We start from the raw sequence: 19,152 nt of genomic DNA on the forward strand, positions 1-19,152 counted from the left end.
AGCTAGAGAGAGAACAACAGAGAGAGAAGCTTTGTCCTGGGCTATGCTGCTGGCAGCTCTGGCTGGTTGTGCTCCCCACCTGCCTAACTTCTCCCTTCCATCCATCTCTTGGAATTTGCCCACAGGGCTGAAATCCTTAGTGTTGAAGCTTCCTGACCAGGAAAACAAGGTGATCCAAGGAGCACATTGTGACCTTCAGGGGGCTCCCAGTGATTGCCCTTTACATATGTTCAAACAACATAAGGAGATCTTTGAACAAGACCTACCCCTACCCTGTGTACAGTGTGCATGTGTGTGTGTATGTGTGTGTGTGTGCCTGTGTGTAATTATGCCCTACCACTCAATGCTATGTGCTTGCTCTGTGCTGGGCTCTGGGCAGGTGCCTGCAGGGTAGTAGCATATCTCCATCTTCATAACTGCCCTGCAGGTGTGGTCATGCCCTTGTTTCCCCAAGAGGAACCTGAGCTGAGGGCAGGTAGGCACTCATCCAAAAGTGCCTGTTATAGTCAGGGTATAGCCAAGAGGGAGTGGGTCTGAATCTCCCTCCATCCTTAGCCAGAGGTGAGACTGACATTAGGAAGGCCCTGTGCTTGGCCAGCCTGGGAGAGACTGAATCTGTGTGTGTTTCCCTTGTCCTTCAGCAGAGGGCCCAGGGAGCTTGGCCATTACGGAATGGCTTGGTTCGTCACTTGGCCTGGCTCAGCCCCGCTTTGGGATATGTCAGTAGTGGCTCTCTTGGACTAAAATCCTTGCTCTCTGCCTGTCATGCTCCATGTCACCTCAGAACACCAGAGTCAGAAAAGGCCCCAGAGGCCGTTGGCCTTGTGCTGTGGTAAGTCTGGGGCTGAGCCTCCTCTACGGTCTTTGGCCAACCTGTGGCCATGCCCATCCAAGTGGTTCCATTGGTACTGTGCCAGGTGCATAGAACAGCACTGGTCCCTGCTGTAGAGGAGGTTGGTGCAAATCAGTCAGTTACATAGCTGAGGGCTGGGGGTCAACTGATGCCAGCACCAGAGAGGTGGGGTTTGTTCATCCCAGAGAAACCTGGGCCTGGTGGGGTAAGAGGACTTTCCGAGGAGGCAAAGCGTAGCCAAGATCCGAGGGGTGTGTCGGTGTTTCCCTTGAGGGGTTGGGGAGAGGAAACAGCCAGGGTCAGAAGAGTGGGGGCCTTGGAGGCTGCTATCCACCAAGGGTGGTGATGCCTACCTGGTCGCACTGACAGCATGGAAAGAGCCAGTGAGGAGCCTCAGGCTACCCTAAGCCCCAGGTTGTAGGGTGTGGGCCTTACTGGAGAGCCCAGGGTGCCCTGTGCCAAGCCCCTGTTGTGGCCATCCATCCTCAACCTCCATGCTGTCACCGTCTGTGTTGTGTGCCGTCTGTGCTCATCTTCACCTGTTCACCCCATGCTGCCTCCACCAATATTGCCCGTGCTGCCCCTAACCCTGACCACACTCTGTTCTCCAGGCTTTGTCTTTCTGCTTGCACCTGTCACGGCTCGCTTCAGGGAACAGCGCAGACCCGCATGCTCAGCTCTCAGTCCGGCTCCCTGCTACCCCTGTGACCAGGAGCACCTTCATGTCTGCTGGCCCTGTGATTTGGAGAGTGTGTTTGATGCGCTTGGCTTCTGCTGGTGGCCTCTCTTCCCAGTTGTGGCCAGAGGCAGATGCAGTGGTGGCCTCTCCTCCACTGCCCGCCTGCCTACACCTCCAGCAGGTGGCCTAGTCCTATATTTCCATTGCTCTGCTCTTTCTTGCTTTTTTAAAAAAAAAAAACAAAGGCAACAGACTCTAACATACCAAATTATCTTTACAAGGACAAATGTGTAAAAATGCAAATTGTGCACAGTAGCCTTGATGCTCTGAGGGAGGTGGGTCCTGTGTCTTCAGCGCACCAGGGCCAGGCTATGTAGGGCGGGGAGCTGCGAATGGCAGTCAGTCCTAAAAGGCAGGCCCAGTCTGGCCTCTACTCAGTGACCTCCCCTCCTAGGGCTAAGTGGAGGTCAGTTTCTGGTTGGAATGCTGCTCCTAAACAGACCTTATCAAAGTGGGAGAGACTCTAAGTGGAGCTCAGTTTGTCTTGCTTGTTCCTGACAGGGGCAGGGGACAGGGGAGACCATCACGGAAGAGCCAGTCACCTCCTTTGTTCTCTTCTTTCATTCTTAGCTTTTTGAAAACTTCTTTATGAGATAGCTGATCATGGCATTTATTAAGCATCTATTGTGTACCAGGCATGGAAAAGGGTGCCATGGGGAAAGGCAAGATGATAGTGTCTTGATTCCTCCTCCCAGGTTGGATCTGATGTCCCATGGTATTATGGGGCAGTAGTTGGTGCCAAGGAGGAGTGCCGTGAGCTGGCACACGGGAGCAAGTTATGGGGTTTGGTGGGTTGGGAGAAATTCCTGGAGAAGGTGAGTCTCTAGAGAGGCCTGCGGGCCCATTTTGGGTGAAGGGCAGTGGGGACAAAGACATGGAGGTTGGAGAGTCCTACAGCTTTTGGATACTGAGGTGACTGGGGTGGATGAAAAAGAGAGTTTGAGGGGAGAGAGCTTGGGAAAGCAGCTGGGCTCAGAGGGTTGGGCTCTTTCCTGTGGGCAGTAGGGAGAGTGATGTGGTCACAGGATCTTTCTCTCTGGGCCCTAAGGCAGGCACATTTTCCCTCCCATCATCCTTTGAAGAGCTTTCCTGGGAGGCTCACTAGATGGCTGGGGGATGCCAGCCTCACACCTTACAGAACTGCTCTGCTTCTTCTGGCATTTGTATCAAGGCTGCTCACCTGCCTTTGGTCAGGAAAATGTTTAAAGCCTCCCGAGGCCTCCCTGGTTAGTGCCTTTCCTGGCTCAGAGGGTGGGATGAGAGATGCATGATGAGGCCTCTGAGCATCAGGCTCCCTCAGGGCAGCACCACAGTGTCTGTACATATCAGGGCTTTGAGGTGCCTGGCAGTGCTCAGTTGGCCCTCACCTGTGAGCACTGGCAAAGAATGGACAAGTGGTACAGCCTGGCCCTCACACAATGCCCTCGTGCCCACCTGCTGCCTGCCATGTATCTGTCTGTCTCTCAGGGACCCCCAGGTTTCTGATATCACTTTTCTTTGGCATCCATCCAGTCTCCTCAGCCTGACCGTGGGCACCCTGATTTCCCAGGGCCAGGCTTGCTTCTGGTGGACATGTTCTTTCCCTGTGGCTGGCCAGGATTGACTGAGGCAACTTTTGTCTAGTCAGAACATTTCTCAAAATATTAATTCCATCCAAGTTTACAGTTCTTAGAAACCTGTTGTTTCCTGGTCAGCAGTACATTTGTGGTCTTTTCTGGGGCACTAGTCAGAGCTGCTGCAGTAGCACAACCATACATCTTCTTCCTCAGGCTTTTAGTGCCCCAGGCTGATGGAACAAATGGTGGTGAGCTGTTTCTGGTCTTACTGCTGGAGCAAATGGAGGAAGCACACTTAAGGAGACACTGGAAACTTGCATCTTGTCACTAAAGAGCTCTTTTAGGCTGGCCTGGAAATCCTGGGACTGTCCAAGGGATCTGAGCTGAGTCACACCTGAACAAGGAGGACTCAGAACACAGAGTCTGTTCTCACACTGAGTGGGGACAGGCAGCCTTTCTGTCACTGAGCCAGGTCTCTTTTCCTCTGCTTTGCCAGCTGTCATTCCTTTACAGTTGATCCTACAAATCCCACCCTGGAAGTAGAAGGTTCTGGAGCTTAGAGGGAGGTGGTTTAATAAGCAGTTGGCTGGCAGATGCACATCCCCCTAAGGATTCAGAGGGAAGGCTGGCGTGGCCCAGATGCATAGACACGAAACATTCCAGTAATTAACAGTAACAATAAAATATTTATAATCTTGCCACAAATATTAATTAGTATGAGCAGGTTTTGTGTGGGCAGATTTTTAAAAGAACATTCTGAAAAAAAAGAGCAAGGCCAGCCTATAGCCTGCTTGCTAGTGCCATTCTTCTTTTCTGTTGGCCTCCAAGCAGCTCCCTAAAGAAATCAGCTCTCAGCTCCTGAGACTCAAGGCTAGATACCTGGACTGTGGACAGTCCCTGGAGGTTCCATCCAGGGTGCCTGTTTCCCTGGAAGGCTGTCTCCACCCAGCCCCATAGGAAGTTTAGGCTAAGTCTGGCTCTCCTACATCAAAGAGGCTTTCCATCTGTCTCTTGCTCTGCCTCAGAACCAGGACGCGCAGAACCCCCTCCTGACCACAAAGCCCCTCCACAGAACAACAGCCTGACTCTGACTTCTCCCATCTGGCCTTGCTCTATTAGGCGAGGCAGGAGAACAGAATGCCTCTGCCACCAGGCTTGGCAGCTTTTTTCTGCAGAGCATAGGCAGACCCAGCTGGTCCTCTGAGGGCTCAGCACAGGCCATTAGCACACAAAGTTGCATGTCAGCCCATTTGAACCTAGGGCCACAGGATCCCAAAGACAACTTCATGGAGGAGGTGGGACTGGAGCCAGGCCTGTAGGCTGTTTCTGAGGCCAGAATCCCCTCTCCACACATACTCAAAGCCTTCCCAGTTCTCTTGGGCAGCATGAGAGCGGTGCATGATGGTGCTAGGCTGCGTTCAGCTGTCCAGGAAATAGGTGGAGTATGGTGGCTCAGGGAGGGTTGGTCCTTGCCCAAAGGTACATTGCTGATGGATAGGGGTCCCACCCCAGAGAAGCCTTTGACCCTCTTCTCCCAGAAGCCTTCCCTGGGTGCACTGGCCCTTCCTTGGCTGTGGGTCTGGTAACCTGAGAGATGACCTTGCAGAGGGGCCTGCTGGGAGTGGGGAGACGACAGCACTCAGCAGCATCCTTCCTTTTCCTCCTGCCCCTCTTCAGGGGCCTCCCAGAGCAGAGGCTTCCTGCTTCAGGAATTGGGGTGGCTCTGGGCTACACACTGCAGTCCAAACAACCCTCCCTGCTGCCTGTCCTGCCAGCTTATCTAACTGCAGGGGTCCTGTTCTCCAAGAGCTTCTTCCCAGCACTGTGACACATTGTCCTCCCTACCTTGACTCACCCAGCCCCTGGGCTGTCCCATCCACAGCAGCCCAGCTGGTGGCAGGGTGAGGGTCCTTTTCACATGCTCTGTGATGCTCCTGGCAAACTTATGCCACTGTTCATGTCTGTCTGTCTGTCTTTCTGTCTGTCTGTGGCCTCTCTGAGGTCTTCAGTCAGCTGTACCAGAGAAAGTTTGCTTCCCCAGAAGAGGAGGAATAGGGGCTGGGGCACTGTCTGCTCTGGTAGATAGAGCCATTCTTTAAGAGCTTTTTCATTTATCCCTTTTGCCCTATTGATGTGAAAGAATTGAAACTTGGTGTTCTTTCAGTCTGACTGGCTTGAAACTTGGTATGAAACCTTGGGTTAACTTTTAGTATTTGAAATCAGGGTCATTTAAAATAGGCTGTGCCAACCCTTTCAGACACAGAAGATCTGAAAGGAGCAGAAAGCGGGCGTTGGGCCTTGAGTCCCTTTTGGTGGCTCTCATTTGAAGAGATAACACATCCCTGGACTCCTTCCTGTGGTGCTGCCCCTTGGGAGTGGGCAGGAACCTTGGCAAGCACCTCCCTCACCTGCTTGCTTCACAGGCCAGCTGGGCATCTCATCTCTGTGTACATAGTCCCTGGCTCTCCAGCTCTGCCCCAACAGCCCACCCCAGCATCATGACCTGCAGGTGGCACCCAAGATTGTGGTGAGCCCCATTAGCAGAGCCTTCCTCGGAGCCACTTAGGTACCTTGATTACCCCTTAGACAAGGGTTTGTCTAGAATCACCACAATGCCCCCCAAGGCCAGTACCAGTCTCTGCTCTCTGTTTTTTCAGAGGGTTGGCAGTTCCAGATTCTCCCATCTGTGTCTGAGAGGCTCAGGGCGGGCCTGGCAAAGTACAGTCAGCAGTCCTCTGTCCCTGCCAGGTCCCTTGGCTTGTGCTTGTCCTACTCCACCGCTGTGGATGTTATTTTAAGAGGCTCAGCAGAGTCCCCACTCAATTGGTGGTGGTTCCTCAGGGGAGCAGGAGTTCTGGCCACCTTCACTGCCTGCTGGCTGGATCCGTGGTTCCTTCACATTGCAGCAAGAGGGCGTTTGCACTTTGAGAGTAAATATCTACTTGCCTAAACCAGTCCTTAGTTTTCATAATGATCACAGCTGGGATTCCACCAAATTGGCAATTCCTTTAGGCCCAGAGCCCAAGAGCCTGTGAGCCGGTGAGCTCGTGGGGCAGCCTGCCAGTCAGTGAAATCATCCCTGCAAGGCTTGCTTCCCGGAGCTTGCCGCAGGATGTGCTGCTGAGCTGTGCAGTGACTTCAGCTAGTCTCAGGCTAGCTGAGGAGAGCCAGCCCTAGCCTGTCTTTCAGGGAGACGTCAACTGCAGGAGCATAGCCTGCTGTCTTTCAGAGACTCTGAGGCCTCACGAGCATTGTCTAAGCCATGGGTGTTCTCACTGTCAGGGCCAGAGTGAATGCTGCAGGGTAGTCACTTGTGTGCTAGGCACTAGGCCACACCTTTGTGGGATCCCATGTGTGTCAGGGACAGAGGTAGGAAGACTATGGCAATCACGGTAAAATACATGAAGTGGGGGCCTAGAGCAGCAAAGTCATTTGGCCAAGATCACCCAACCCCTAAGTGGCAGATCTGGGATGGGAATATGGGTCTGGGAGCCCAACTCTTAAGCTCCTACGATGACTCTGCATAGCCTCTAGAGGCTCCCCGTTTCCAATCCTTCCTTTACACACAGACAGCGAATGGCCTGCCCCACCTCTTCTTTGATCCCCTCATGCTGGGGACTCAAGTTTGGGACATTTTGTGAGGGCTGCAGGCCTACTCATAACAGCCATTCCGTGCTCATGGAGCCTTGTATTCTGGCTTTGTAAGTCAGGGAAGAGCCTTTCACAAGCATGAGACAAGAGGTTCCAGTCAGGTCCATTCTCCTCCACTCAGTGGTCTTATACACCTCCCAAGTCCTCATTTCTCATTGTTCTGTCAGCCCAGCTGATACTGATGATCCATCAGTTCCTGGGCAGTGGACATGGCAAAGGCAGCTAGGAAGGAAGGGCTATGGCAGGGATGCCTACAAGGTCACTGTCCCTAAATCCTGGTATATGATGAGACATGGGTGAAGAGGCCAGAGCAGCAGGGCACCCTTTGGAGCACGGACCTGATCCTCAGTATCCTTTGTGCAGGCCATCCCACTTTGACAGGCGTGTTGTGTCAATGTTACCCCCCCATCTACATGGTGCTGCTTAGGTATTGGCTCCAATATGGCATCAGCAAAACCCTCTGTTCATTCAGACCTAAAGCTGTAATGGCAAATTTGAGACATAAGAGATAAAACACGCCCAGGTTCTCTGAAATAATAATACTGATAAGCTGACATTTTGTGAACCTTTACTGTTTGTTAGGCACTGATTCAAGCACTTTATGTGTATTAACCTAGTTATTCGTAACAGTTCTGTGAAGTGGATGCTTGTGTTATCACAGTTTTACATGCCTGGAAACTGAAGTGTAAATAATTATGGCATTTACAGAGGCTCTCAGAGATAGTAGGTGACAGAGCAGAATTTCCGTTCTATCAGCCTGGACTCTTTCAACTTTTTTGAAACAACTTTATATTTTGGTTTTTTGTTAAGACAGGGTCTCGCTCTGTTATCCAGGCTAGAGTGGAGTGCAGTTGATCACTGCTCAGTACAGAGATCACTGCTCAGTGCAGCCTCAACCTCCTGGGCTCAAGTGAGCCTCCCACCTCAGCCTCCCAAGTAACTGCCATGCCTGCCTTGTTTTTTTTTTTTTTTTTTTTAAATTTTTTGTACAGACGGGCATCTCCCTATGTTACCCAGGCTGGTCTTGAACTGCTGGGCTCAAGCAGTCCTCCCTCCTTGGACTCCTAAAGTGCTGGGACTACAGGCCTGAGCCACCCAGCCAAAACAAGTTTATATGTTGTTGCAAGTTTGCTGACCAGGCAGCTCATGCCTGCCCTCCCAGTAGGACCGAGCTGATTGGCACTAAAACATGGACCAATACCAGGCTTTTAAGGTAGCTGAGCAAAGGGTTGGTGGACCCTAGGGGACCGTGTCTGCCTTTCTCCTTGTGTTCCCCAGGAGGCCAGTGTGGCATGGACCTCTGGGAGATGATATGTGGTTGCAGTTTTTAGGTGAGAAAGGGACTTAACTCGCTTATGGTCTCACAGCTAGTAAATGGCACAAGAGGAACTCGAACTTAGCTCTCTTGGTTGCTAGTTTATTGAGCTTCACCTCGAGATATATAAAGTTCAAGACAAAGTTTTATTTTTTAATAGTTCTTGGCCGGGTGTAGTGGCTCACGCCTGTAATCCCAGCACTTTGAGAGGCCGAGGTAGGTGGATCACCTGAGGTCAGGAGTTCGAGACCAGCCTGTCCAACATGGTGAAACCCCATCTCTTTTTTTTTTTTTTTTGAGATGGAGTCTCGTTCTATCGCCCAGGCTGGAGTGCAGTGGCACAATCTCGGCTCACTGCACGCTCCACCCCCCAGGTTCACACCATTCTCCTGCCTCAGCCTCCTGAGCAGCTGGGACTACAGGCACCCACCACCACGCCCGGCTAATTTTTTGTATTTTTTTAGTAGAGATGGGGTTTCACTGTGTTAGCCAGGATGGTATCGATCTCCTGACCTCATGATCCACCCGCCGTGGCCTCCCAAAGTGCTGGGATTACAGGCATGAGCCACCACGCCCAGCCTCCCCATCTCTACTAAAAATACAAAAGATTAGCTGGGGGTGGTGGGGCACGCCTGTAGTCTCAGCTACTCAGGAGGCTGAGGCAGGAGGATTGCTTGAACCTGGAAGGTAGAGGTTGCAATGAGCTGAGATCGTGCGATTGCACTCCAGCCTGGGCAACGTGAGACCCTGTCTCAAAAAAAAATTTTTTTTAAAGTTCTATTTTATCTCTACTCTTGGTTTATCATAGTATCTTTTTTTTTTTTTTTTAAATGTAGTTGTTGCCTTAGCGTTAACAAAATACACCTTTAAGTCATCGCAGTCTGCCTTCAGGTGATACTGCACTGCTTCCTAGGCAGTGGAAGAGCTACTCATCTTTTGTGCTCGTTTGCATTCATTTCCCTTTTACATATGCTCTAAGCCTACAATACATTGCTACTATTTTTGCTTTAGAAAGTAAACAATAATGTTTTAGAAAAATTGAACATAAAAAGAATGTCTGTTGTATTTACCATAACTTTAACCATTTCTGGGGAACTCAATTTCTTTATGTAGATCCAAGTTTTATCTGGCCTCATATTCATTCTACCTGAAAAATTACCTTTAACATTTCTTGTAACTCAGATCTGCTGGTAATTAATCCCCTCAGTTTTTGTTTGCCTGGAAAAAACAAACAAACCTTTTTTTTTCCCTGAAATTTTTAGAGATATTTTCACTGAGTATAGAATCCTGAGTTGACTATTTTATTCCTTCAGCACTTTAAAGATGTTGTCAGATATGTGTAATTTCTAATGAGAAGTCTGCTGTAATTCTTGACTTTGTCTTTCTGTATCTGATGTATCTTTCTCTCTGACTGCCTTCAACATTTTGTATCTTTGGGTTTCAGCTGTTTCAAAATGGCCCACCTAGGTGTGATTCTTTTTTTTTTTTTTTTGTAATGTGTGTGGAGGTGTTTTCCTTGCTTGATGTTTTCTGAGAATCTTGGTGATTTGATGTCTTTTATTATTTTTGGAAAATTCTTAGTTATTATGTCTTTAAATATTTCTACTGTCCTGTTTCTCCCTCATCTCTTTTTGTGACTCCAGTTAGCGTGTTGGGTCATTTGGATGCTCTATTCTGATTCCTCCTGCCCACTGTTATTCTCTGGGTTTGGATTACAGATGCTCCTCAACTTACAATGGGGTTATTTCCTGATAAAACGAACATAAGTTGAAATTAAGTCAGAAATGCATTTAATATACCTGACCTACCAACATCATAGTTTAGCCCAGCCTCACTGCAACGTGCTCAGAACACTTGCGTTAGCCTACAGTTGGGCAAAATTATCTAACACGGAGGTCCCCAACCCCCAGGTCACAGACTGGTACCCGTCCGTGGCCGATTAAGAACTGGGCTGCACAGCAGGAGGTGAGCAGCAGGCAGGCGAGCACTACCACCTGAACCCTGGCTCCTGTCCGATCAGTGGCAGGCGTTCTGTAGATTCTCATAAGAGCATGAACCCTATTGTGAACTGCACATGTGGAGGGATCTAGGTTGTGTGCTCCTCGCAAGAATCTGATGCCAGAGAATAGTTTTATCCTGAAACTATCCCCCAAACCCCATGGTCTGTGGAAAATTGTCTTCCATGAAACTGGCACCTGGTGCCAAAAAGGTTGGGGACTGCTGTTATAGCACAAAGCCTATTTCATGATAAAGTGTTGAATATCTCATGCAATAGTGTTGTACTGCATATCACTAGCTTGAGAAAAGATCAAAATTCAAAATTTGAAGTGTAGTTTCTACTGAATGCATATCACTTTTGCATCATTGTAAAGTCAAAAAAATTTTAAGTTGAACCATTGTAAGTTGGAGATTGTCGGTATTTCTAGTGACCTGTTTTCAAGTTTTGATTTCCTTTTCCTCCTCAGCTGTGTCAGGTTGGCTGCAGTGTCTGGGAAAGGCACTCTTCATCTCTGTTACTGTATTTTTTATTTCTAGCCTTTGCATTTGACTCTTGCTTTTTTTAATCTCACTGCTGAAATTTCTTGTCTGTTCATGCATGTTGTTCAGCTTTTCCAGTACAGCCTTTGACATACTAATCATATTTATGAGTCATATTAATCTTAGTTATTTTAAATTCCCTGATATGTAGTTTTAATATCTGGGTTATCTGTGAGTCTGGCTCTGCTGATTGATTTGTCTCTTGACGATTTACTTTTTTCTTTCTTTCTGTATGCATCTTGTAATTTTTACATTGAATACCAGATATCATGTATAGGACAGAAGAGACTGAAATAAGTAATATTTATGCCTGGAATAGACTTCCATCTTTTGTTTCTAGGCTTTTAGTAAGGAAAGTTGAGTTAGGCTAGTCAGAAATTGAGCTGGCTTGGGTTTTGTTGTTACTATGGTTCGGTGCCCCAGTGGTGCAATCATAGCTCACTGCAGCCTCGACCTCCCAAGCTCAAATTCCTCTCATGTTACCTTGTGCTTAGTAGGGGAGCTTGTTTGCCACAAGGTTTTTCCCCACATTCCAGTTCCACCTTCAGCCTTAGGCCTTTGTGTGCACCTCAGGGAGGGTACTCCTCCATGCTCTTGCCTCCTCCCTGCAGTAGACTGCCTTGCTTGTTACTCAGTGCATGCCAGCCTAGGGTTGGGGACATGGGGTAGTTCTCTGTTGTCTTGGTCCCAGCCTCAGACTTAGGTGGACTCTGTGTCCCTGCATCTCAGGGGTGGTGCTTTCTCCGTGATTCTGCCCCTCCTTCAGTGGTGGGAGACCTCTAATGTTTGGACTCTAGATGATTTCCTGCCTCTCCCTTAGAATAGAAGGTTTTTCCTTTTCCCTTCCCCAGCTGCAGTGGGCCTTCACCTGTACCCTGGAGGCAACAAGGTTTCCTCCTCTGCCTCCGTGCCTGAAGGCTTCGGTTCCTCCAGGCAGGCTTTGTACCTTTTCCATAGCAGCAACCACTCACTCCTCCCCTCCAGGTCTGCACTACTCCCAGGAAGGTTTCCTCAACTTCCCTCCTTGCCCCTTCCCCTATTATTTCTCATGAGCACCTGTGAAGGTCTGAAGACAGCAGCTAGTGAGTGAGTACAAACTCCTTTTACCTCCGTGGCTCCCAGAGATCTAGAGTTCTTTCAGATCACACCTGGCTTTTACTAACAGGTTAAAAATGTTTCCTGAATTCTTTCCCACTTCATTTATTTCTGTTATATTTATATGGTAGAAAAACTACATAATGGTGGCTACTGTGCATCTCTTCCTAACTCCACATTTGACAACAGCACGTTGGTAACTTGAAAATTGCCATGGTGGGAATATTTACACTCCGGAAATCAGTAAGTGCTATTAATCAGGGCTTTCTTTTTCCCTGAGAGTCAGTTGTTAAACATTTACCAGAATACCACTGTTTGGGGGAACACCAGGAGGGTTGACCATGGAGACTGGTGCCTTTGGTGAGTCTCTCCGTGGCCTCTGGGATGGGTTGGGCCCAGCAGTGTTGAATGGCTGTGTTCAGGCCATCTCCTGCAAGGCAGTCCCCAGGCCACTGGCAGGGAGACTCACCATAGGGAGGCCCCCTGTGTTGGAGGTGGTGTAGGTTAATGCTCTCGCCCTCTCTTCCTCCTTCTCCCCTTAGACCGAAGCCAGGACAGCACAGCCGTAGCACTCTCAGACTCCAGCTCAACGCAGGACTTCTTTAATGAGCCCACCAGCTTACTGGAAGGCTCCAGGAAAGCCTACACAGAGAAGAGGCTGCCGGTTCTCAGTTCCCAAGCAGGAGGGACGGGTAAAGACCTTCAGGGGGCCACAGAAGAAAGAGGTATGAAGCTCTAACTCGGTGAATTAGAACCGCTTTGATGTCCTGTGGCAATCTGGGCAGAGCTGAAGGCTTTGTGGCCCAGGGACCTTGGCTGGGCAAGTTGCTTACTCTCTGGGCCTCCGTTTTTTTCCCTGTAGGATGGAAATGGTCCCAGTGCCCTCCCTGGGGTTGTGAGGGTTGAGGGAGGCAGCTCCTGAGGATGCGCACAGAGCCCAGCACCACATGTGCTCAGGGATGCTTCTTGTTGTTATGACCCTCACAGCCCAGCCAGGGAAAGCTATGTCTGTGACATCAGTGTGCTCTGTTTTTTTTCTTGGTTAATGGTTATTTTAAGTCTTTGGATCCTAAATGTCACAAATGTGTTTTCTTTTCAGTCTGAATCATATGAGGTCTTCAGGAAAAATCTCCCTTTTTTGGGGGTTGGGGGAAGGGGGCCCTGATTTAAGCCTGGGGATATGCCCAGCTCTCCTGGGGGGTCCAGGCCCCCTTTGTAGAAATCAGTTGGCAGAGCCTCACATCTGGGCTTACTGGGAGATCACAGGCAGGCTGGAGCTTTCCTGGCCCCACTCTGAGCTGTGGCTGGTCAGCTGTGGATTTGAGAGCTTTCCCGCTCCGGCCAGGGCCAGGACTTACAGGTGTTTCTCAAACAGTAATAACAACAACCCAGCCCTGTACTCTTTTCTGTGCTGGGCACTGTGTTAATTCATTTGGTTCTCCCAAGCACCCTAGAAAAAAAGCATAATGACTATTCCCATTTTATAGCTGAAGAATCTGAGATTCAGAAGTCTGGAATTTGCCCTCTCAGTCTACGCCCTTAACCGTTACCCCATGCTGCCTCTCCAGGTGGGATGGATGGATGGGGAAAAACGTTGGTGATAAACTGCCTCCCTGAGGGATCCAGGCCTTGTCCCGGGAAGTCTCAGAGCAAGCCCTGGATGGGAGCTCACACATAGGTGTGGCAGTGGAGCCAGAGCCGTTTACACTAAGGAAGATCTCTCCCAGCTCTCTGCTCCCTGCCAGCCTCCCCTGGCTGGACTTAAAAGGGCATGAGACCACATCCCCAGTAGGTTGGAAGTATCCGCATTAGGGGACACCTGGTAGAGACACTAGATAAGAGGGCACAGAATGGAGGACTTACCATGTGGATTTACTTGTATCTGGTGCTCATAGAGAGATGAGGCCACCACCCCACTCTCTCACCAGGCAGTCACTATGCTGTCGCCAGCCAGCGTTGACATTCTGTAACTGATATAAACACACTGTAGGAAGTTTAAAATGGGAAGGAAAAAGGTAACTTACACTCTTAACACTCTAATACAGCATTTCTGGTCTTAAAAATAAGATTTTTAAACTTATTAGACAAGTAAGGACCACCATGTGTGCTCTGTGGACTGTCAAGCCGTGACTGCTGTGGATGCTATTGTGTCATCATGAACTTCTCTCCCACTTACATGAGGAAGGGGACATGGGTATTGGGGGAACGAAGCAGAGAGTGAGTTGGCTTTGGTCTGGCACAACCTACACAGGCCCTTCTAGACTCATGAAGAGCATCCTGCCTCTTCCCTCCTTCCATTAGAGCCAGTGGCTTAAGCAGACAGTTTGTGGGGCTGGCCATTGGTGAAGAAGGTTAGGGTAGGACCAAAGGTCACCACAATAGCTGATAAGCATGAAATGAAACCTCTTGCTTCCATGGCTTCCTCCTCTCTAAGTCCATCTTTTCTTGGTAACCATGGTGGTGAAGTTGATCAACTTCCTGCTGGGAGAGCAGGTATGGCAGGGAATGCTTCCGATGCCCACTGCCAGCACACAGTTCTGAGAGCAGAGCACTCCTCCAGGCCTGGTCTTGGTGAGTGGTGGTCTCTAACACGCACTCCCCTGGACTCCCATTGTGTAGTAGCCTGGCCATCACAGTCTGCAGTGCTTGAGCAGCCTTTGGCCTCTCTGCAGAAAGCCAGGACAGCAGTGCCTAGGCGGTGTTCAGTGCAGGCCCCAGTGTGTTCCACACCCCTTGCCTTCCCAGCATGCCCTCATGGAGAGTCCTATCACCAGCCTGCTGCTTCCTCCGTCATTAATGTTATGGGGTACAGGCCCTCGCTCATGCGTTTTGTATTTGTTATCAAGCAGCGGGGCACAACAGGTCTAGATCTGTACCACGCACTGGGTACCGAGGGAAAGCAGAAACACATCTGACAGCCACATCCTGCCTGGCACTGAGATGCGCTCCCTCCCTCCCACAAGCTGTCACACTGCCTAAGGACCAGCCTCCTTCCTTTAATTCTCCAGAAGCTGTCTTTCTCCACTCTGGCCTTGACCGAGGTACCTTGAGGAAAGAGCCTTTCCCAGAAGTGACTGTTGCAGCTAGCTGAAGCTCACCTTTGCAGGGGGCAGACCTTCAAGAAAAAAAAGTCTAAAATATGAAGGTCACAAGAGTAAAGACTTATTTATTTAATTTAGAAGAAAGTTGTCCACAGTTTCATCACTTAAACACAAGCTCACTCTTCTATATCATTCTGAGGGCAAGAGGGTAAAACCCAAAGCAGAGTTGACAACCACCTGTTGTGATCCAGGCAGTGGACACAAGGGCATGCCAGACTGGCTACATCTGCCGCTTTCTGGTCAAGTAGAGGCCTAGTGACGATGCCCGTGTACCACACGCAGGATGGGGTGATAAATGGTTGTGGGGGGGAGGCCGCCCTGGGGGCAGTTGACCTGCCAGTGCCCAGCTTCCTGCCCATCTTGCCTGCCCTTTGTGGAGAGCACCCTCACTGGGCTTTTTTCTCAGACCAGTAAGAGTTTGAGTAAGACGATCTCAGAAGTCAAAGGAGACAGACTTGAGGTCCGTGCTGGGGCATATTTCCGTCTGGGCCTCTCAGCTGTTGGTGTCTTGCCAAGATGTGTAGCCACCTGCGGGTCAGGCTCGTCCATAACCAGGCCCTCTGAGTTCACTGGGCCATCAGTACACATCAGTCCAGAGGGTCAGCTGGAGGCATGTCTGTGCCTCATTCTTCTTAGGACCTCCATGGACTGATGTGGATCAGATGGTTCCTGTGCTCTGTTGGCCTTGGCGTATGCACCACAAGCATTCCAAGCCAGTCTTCCCAGCCTGCGTCAGGCACTGGCCTAGGCTGGAGCAGCCAGAACACATGTTTTACTTGCTTTCTCTTGGTAGAAGGAAGTTTTCTCATCTTCATGCAGTTAGGTTACAATTGGACGTCCTGGCCTGAAAATGTGGTATGGTCTTGTTGGCATTTCTGACCCTCTTTCTTCCAGTAAGGCAATGGAGGGCTGTAGTGACCTGTGAGGCCTGTTCAGCAGTAGGAGTGGATGCTGTGGGTAAGGTAGCTCACCCCATCTCTCCTGGGCCCCTTAGGCCACCCAGACCCCTAAGCAACTGATTTTTATTGTTGTTGTTTCTGAGACAGGGTCTTGCCCTGTTGCCCATGCTGGAATACAGTGATGCAATCATGGCTTACTACAGCCTCAACCTCCTGAGCTCGAGATCCTCCTGCCTCAGCCTCCCGAGTAGCTGGGACTACAGGTGGCACCACACCTGCCTAATTTTTTATGTTTTTTGTAGAAATGAGGTCTTGCTATGTTGCCCCAGGCTGGTCTCAAACTCTTGGCCTCAAGCAGTCATCTCACCTTAGCCTTCCAAAGTGCTGGGATTACAGGCGTGAGCCACCGCACTGGGGTTGTTGTTTTTTGGGTTTTTTTGTTTGTTTGTTTGAGGTTAGGTTTAATAGGCAAAAGAAAGAAAAGAGAGTAGCTCTCTCTCCAAGAGAGGGGCGCCCGAGCGGGTCTTCCCTGCAGCTGGGTTTCTAACTCAGTCTAGGATTGCTGTTTTCTTCTCTCTTTATGTGTTCTAAGATTTCTGGCTGAATTCTTGACCCTCTGCCTGCTTTCCATGAAAATTGTGCTCTGTGTGTCTTTGTGTCCAAGCTCTCAGTGCCTGATGTGAACCGCTGAGAGGCCTGCATCATCATCTGATTCCTCTGTCTCCCCCGTGCCTAGCACAGGGCTGATCCCAGCATTATTATGGCTTATACTGTTTGGTGAGCCACATTTTGAACACATTAGAAACCTGGCACATTTTTTAATAAAGTGATGGTATCCTCTGTAAGATGGATGCCAGCCCTAAGCTGTGGGACGCAGGCAACTTCTTGAGCTCACATGAGAAGACAGTGTAGTGTGGAAGGAGCTAGGACCTCCTGGCATTCAGTCATTAGGGCCACCTCAAAGAGTGGGGGGAGGGGCAGCCCGTGGTAGGCTCTGGGCTTGGGGGGGGGGAGATGCTCTTATGGCTTTTCTTTGCCAATACCACCGGGGACAGCGATGCAAGGGAGAGAGAAGGGCAATGGCTCCGGGAGAAGGAGTGATGGTGGAGAGCCAAGGACACTGAGGGAGAGCGGTGGGCTGGGCTGCAGGGGAGCAGAGAGGGAAGATCAGACTAATAGCAGGTGGCTGAGGGGAGCATAGGGAGTGAATGCTCAGATTCTTTCCTCAACGAGAATAGTGATGGTGGGCAAGCTGGCCACACACCTGATGTCTGCAGATAGGCTTCGACTTAGCATGTGGGGAACTGGGGGCCTTGGTTGTTGCCCACTCGGCCCTGCCCCAGCAGGCCCCAGCTGTCTCCAGGCCACTACTACAATAGGGAGAGGGCCCAGCCATAGCACACCACCTCAGAGCTGGTGCTGCTGGCTGCTTCTCTGGCTTCCTCCAGGCAAGCTGCGCAGGGTGTGTGCCATGCTCCTGCGTGCCTAAGGAGGCACAGACCACAGGACCCCTTGCCTTTGTCCCTTGCTCCCCAGCCCTTTCCATCTGTCCCACCCTCCCGGGCCAGACAGCTTTCTTCTTCTATAGCCAAGGAGCCTGCACCTCAGGGTATATAGCCCAAAGTCACCCAGGCCACTGTCATCATCCTGGGGCCAGCCCTGCAGCTCCACCACCTAGCCTGGGCTATCTTCATGTGAACTGCTGCCCCCTGTTCCCTGGTGGAGCAAGGCTGGGTGTTCAGGAGCTGGGCTCATGCCACCTGAGGGCCCATGTGGGAGCACTTGGCTCACTCACAGCAGCAGCAACCCTAGAGAGGGATTTGGGGCAGGCAGTGGGCCGAGCACTGAGCAGGGGAGCAGGTGTGCTACTTTGTGAACCCTGGCTGTGTTTTATTTGATGATGGTGGTGGCAACACCTGCCCTTTGTGGGCTGCTTCCCCATGCCCCGGCCCCAGAGGTGGGACAGCCTGTGCCACCGTTCAGAGGGGAAGACCCAGAGCCCAGCCCATAACTCCCACTCTGTAGCTTCTGGGTCCCCCACTGTATGCCAGCTGGGACAGTCTGTTCCATGGAGCAGGAGACCTTGGTTGGGGCAGAGCCAGCACCGGGCCCTGTGCCTCCTGCTGCTGGGTCCAGCACCCACTCAGCAAGGGCATTGGTCCAGCCATGCTGGTCACCTCACCGAGGCACCTCCGTCGCTGGTGGTAGACCACTGCATGGACAGGGCCTAAAACCAAGGTGATTTCTTTTCCTTCTTCTCAACTGTAGGAAAAAACGAGGAGCCATTGGAGAGTACAGAAGGTTTCCGGGCTGCAGAGCAAGGTGTCCAGAAGCCTGTTGCAGAACCCCCAGCCTCTGCTTGCATCCCTGGCAAGCCCTCAGCATCCATACCCACCCTGTGGGATGGGAAGAAGAGAGGGGACCTCCCAGGGGAGCCAGTGGCCTTCCCCCAGGGGCTGCCGGCTGGTGCTGAGGAGCAGCGGCAGTTTCTCACAGAGCAGTGCATTGCCTCCTTCCGCCTGTGCCTGAGTCGCTTCCCCCAGCACTATAAGAGTCTCTACCGTCTGGCCTTCCTCTACACCTATAGCAAGACCCACCGGGTGAGTGGGCTGCCGGGCCAAGGGGGCTTGGATTTTCCCAGGCAGCCGAGCATCTTTGAAGGTTGGTGGGCAGAGCTAAGACAGATTGGAGCTTCATGGTAGCAGCACATGGGAGGGATGGGCAAGAGAGCTGCAGGAGGCAGGGCCAGCCCCAGGAGTGGGCCAGCTTGCCAAGGAACCCAGTGGTGAGGGCCCAGGGTCACAGCCAGGAATGGAGGGAGGAGTGTAGGGGGCCTCACAGCCTCAGGGATAGGCTATGGGGTGAGGGATAAGGATTTCATAAGCTCAACTACTCTTTCCTGTGAGGGCTGTGCAGCGACTCAAACTCTGATGTCGTGCTCCCTCACCCCTGCCATTCACGCATCATCTCAGCGACAGCATGCCCGTCTTCCAGGTGCCCTAGGGGCCTTGCTTACTCTCTGTTCCGGCCTTGCTTGCCCTAGGCCCCATCTCTCCAGCTGCATCTTGCAGGGGCCTCCTTACCATACCCTGCCCCTGGGCTCTTCTCTCTGGTGCAGCTGCCGAAACCATCTTCACAGCCTCTGCTTTATGGGGGCTGGGTGCTAACAGCCTCCTCCAGCTCTTTTTGGAAAGCAGATGATATAGCGATCTTTAACAGCTGTGCCCCAGGCTTAAGTGCTTCCAGGGGCTTCCCAGTCAGACCTCTTCTGCTGGCGTTTAGATTTGGGGAGGTAATGTGACCTGGGCAGGGCCTCAATAGTAGGGGTGACTTTATTTTCCTTCAGTCTCTCCTCACTCACCCAGGAGGTGTTGGGGAGTGTCCTGGTTGTTGTCCTGCCCCATG

At 51.0% G+C, this 19,152-nt stretch overlaps 1 protein-coding gene across 1 annotated transcript in view; it reads left to right on the forward strand.

Moving 5' to 3' along the window:
* CABIN1 (calcineurin binding protein 1) overlaps positions 1-19,152 on the forward strand; it is a 167,750-nt gene that overhangs the window by 88,254 nt on the left and 60,344 nt on the right. Inside the window, 2 exon segments of the mRNA XM_033199874.1 lie at positions 12,290-12,472; positions 18,016-18,347. Coding sequence (XP_033055765.1) covers positions 12,290-12,472; positions 18,016-18,347 — 515 coding nt within the window.

This window comes from Trachypithecus francoisi, unplaced genomic scaffold (assembly GCF_009764315.1).
Source record: "Trachypithecus francoisi isolate TF-2019V2 unplaced genomic scaffold, Tfra_2.0 Contig00196, whole genome shotgun sequence".
Taxonomy (NCBI): domain Eukaryota; kingdom Metazoa; phylum Chordata; class Mammalia; order Primates; family Cercopithecidae; genus Trachypithecus; species Trachypithecus francoisi.